The sequence below is a fragment of the Acanthisitta chloris genome, unplaced genomic scaffold, assembly GCF_000695815.1.
Source record: "Acanthisitta chloris isolate BGI_N310 unplaced genomic scaffold, ASM69581v1 scaffold2242, whole genome shotgun sequence".
Taxonomy (NCBI): domain Eukaryota; kingdom Metazoa; phylum Chordata; class Aves; order Passeriformes; family Acanthisittidae; genus Acanthisitta; species Acanthisitta chloris.
Genome location: NW_008660953.1, coordinates 1 through 2026, shown reverse-complemented (window position 1 = coordinate 2026; position 2026 = coordinate 1). Strand labels below are relative to the sequence as shown.

General features: G+C 46.4%; 1 protein-coding gene across 1 annotated transcript in view; it reads right to left on the bottom strand.

Moving 5' to 3' along the window:
• Positions 1-1768, bottom strand: part of UBE2J1 (ubiquitin-conjugating enzyme E2, J1) — a gene marked incomplete at its 5' end in the record, with an annotated part of 12309 nt that extends 10541 nt beyond the window's left edge. The window contains one exon of the mRNA XM_009070028.1: positions 1663-1768. Coding sequence (XP_009068276.1) covers positions 1663-1768 — 106 coding nt within the window. The remainder of the gene's footprint in view (positions 1-1662) is intronic.
• Between the last annotated feature and the right edge of the window lie 258 nt (positions 1769-2026).

Here is a 2026-nt window from a genome sequence, read left to right as displayed (position 1 = left end):
GACCCACTGTGGTCCCTTCCAACCCAACTGATTCTGGGGTTCTCCTTCCCATATGGGGAAAAGAGAAAGCCCCAAAAAAGCCTCACACCTCTAAGATTTCACACAAGGATAATCACAGCACAGCTGAGGTTGGGAGGGTCCTCTGGAGACCATTCAGTTCAGTCTCCTTGCTCAGAGCAGGGTCAAGCACAGCGTGTTGCTTACATCTGTTCACAGTCACACTTTTAACACCTGCAAGGAGAGAGACTTCACAACCTCTCTGGGCAACCTGTGCTGCTGCTTTGGCCATCTTCACAGTAAAACTGAAGGTGGCACTCAAACTGAATTTTGTGGGTTTCAGTTGTGCCCACCACTGCCTCTTGTCCTGTTACTGGATGTCACTGAGAAGAGCCTGACTGTTATCTTTACACCTTCCTTTCAGGGGTTAGTACACTTGGATATGATCCCCTGAACCTTCTCTTCTCCAGGCTGAGCACTCCTAGATCTTTTAGTCTCTTCTTGTATCAAACATGTCCCAGCTCCCCAGTCACCTTTGTGGCACTTGCTCCAGTAAGTTCTTATCTTTCTTGTACCCTGACCTGTTCACAGCCCTGACTGGACCCAGCACTCCTGATCTCTCACCAGTGTGGGGTACAGAGAAGGGATCACTTCCCTCGACCTGCTGGCAATGCTCTTTCTCAGGCAACCCCGGATAGCACTCGCTGCAAGGGCACACTGCTGCCTCATGATCAGCTTGGTGTCCACCAGGACCTCCAGCTCCTCCCCTTCAAGCTCCTTCCCAGCTAGTCAGCTGGCATTATTCCTCCCCAGGGGAGGGACTTTGCTGAACGTGATGACATTCCTCCAGTCCATAAAGGCTCCTCTGGATGGCAGCACAACCTTCTGGTGTATCAGCAACTCCTCCCAGTTTTGTACCACCTGCAAATCTGCTGAGGGTACACTGTGTCCCAGCAGCCAGTGACACTGAACAGCCCTGGCCGCAGTGCTGACCTCTGGAGCAGACCAGAAGTGACCAGCCTGCAGCTGGATTTGGCGTTGTCACCTCAATCCTCTGAGCCAGTTCTTAATCCACCTTAGTGTCCTCACTTACCTAAGCTGTTCTTCACAACTGAGGATGACAAGGGAGATAACACCAGAAGCCTTGCTAAAGTCCCTATAAACAACATCCACTGCTTTCCCCCTGTCCACTAAGCATTTCATCACAGTCACACATTTCATTCCCTAAAATCATTCAGAAGCAGCTGCTGTCACAGTTTTATTGTTCTTATTTACTTCAGGGCAATGACATATGACAGTTTTGGTTGTTTTCTCCCTCACTTATAGTAATCATCAATTCCATCACACTCATTTTCCCTCCATGCCCCAAGTACTACTGTCTCACAATGTTAACTGCATCTCCAAGCCTGAAGTTCAGACAAACCCCTAATGTGATCACACTGTGCTGGAAAGAACACAGCCTTGTCAAAGGGTTTTGTTTGATTCTAGGCTCCAAGTTTCCACAATGTACAAAGAAAAAACCTACAAATATTAGCCATACAACTTCTTTTAACATTTGGAATAAATGCAAGACAACAGGCTGAAGCAGTTTACTTTCTACTCAATGCATTACCCTAAAAAAGAGTGTATACATATATGTACTACAGAAACAAACTCAGTGCTTACTTCTTTGCAAGAGCTCTTCTTTCTTCTGGTGTGTAATCTAGAGATCCTATTGCTCCTTCGCCTTTGGTGGGCATGAATCCAATAATGGCTAGTAAAGCTGTTCGTACTGGAATGGGAAAACAGAGATGTAAACAAGGCTGCAGAAATAACTCCTATGTCATCTCACACCACACTCACTAAAGTTGCAGCTCTGACTGCAAAACTCTTATCTTGTCCAAAGGCACAGAGTGAATTTCATACAAGCAGCACTGGGCTTTGTTTTTGTGAACACAGCAAGGCTTTCATAATGCTATTTAACATCACAATGTCCATGAAAGGTAAGGCCAGAGAATCAGAAAATCACCAAGGTTGGAGGAGAACTCTA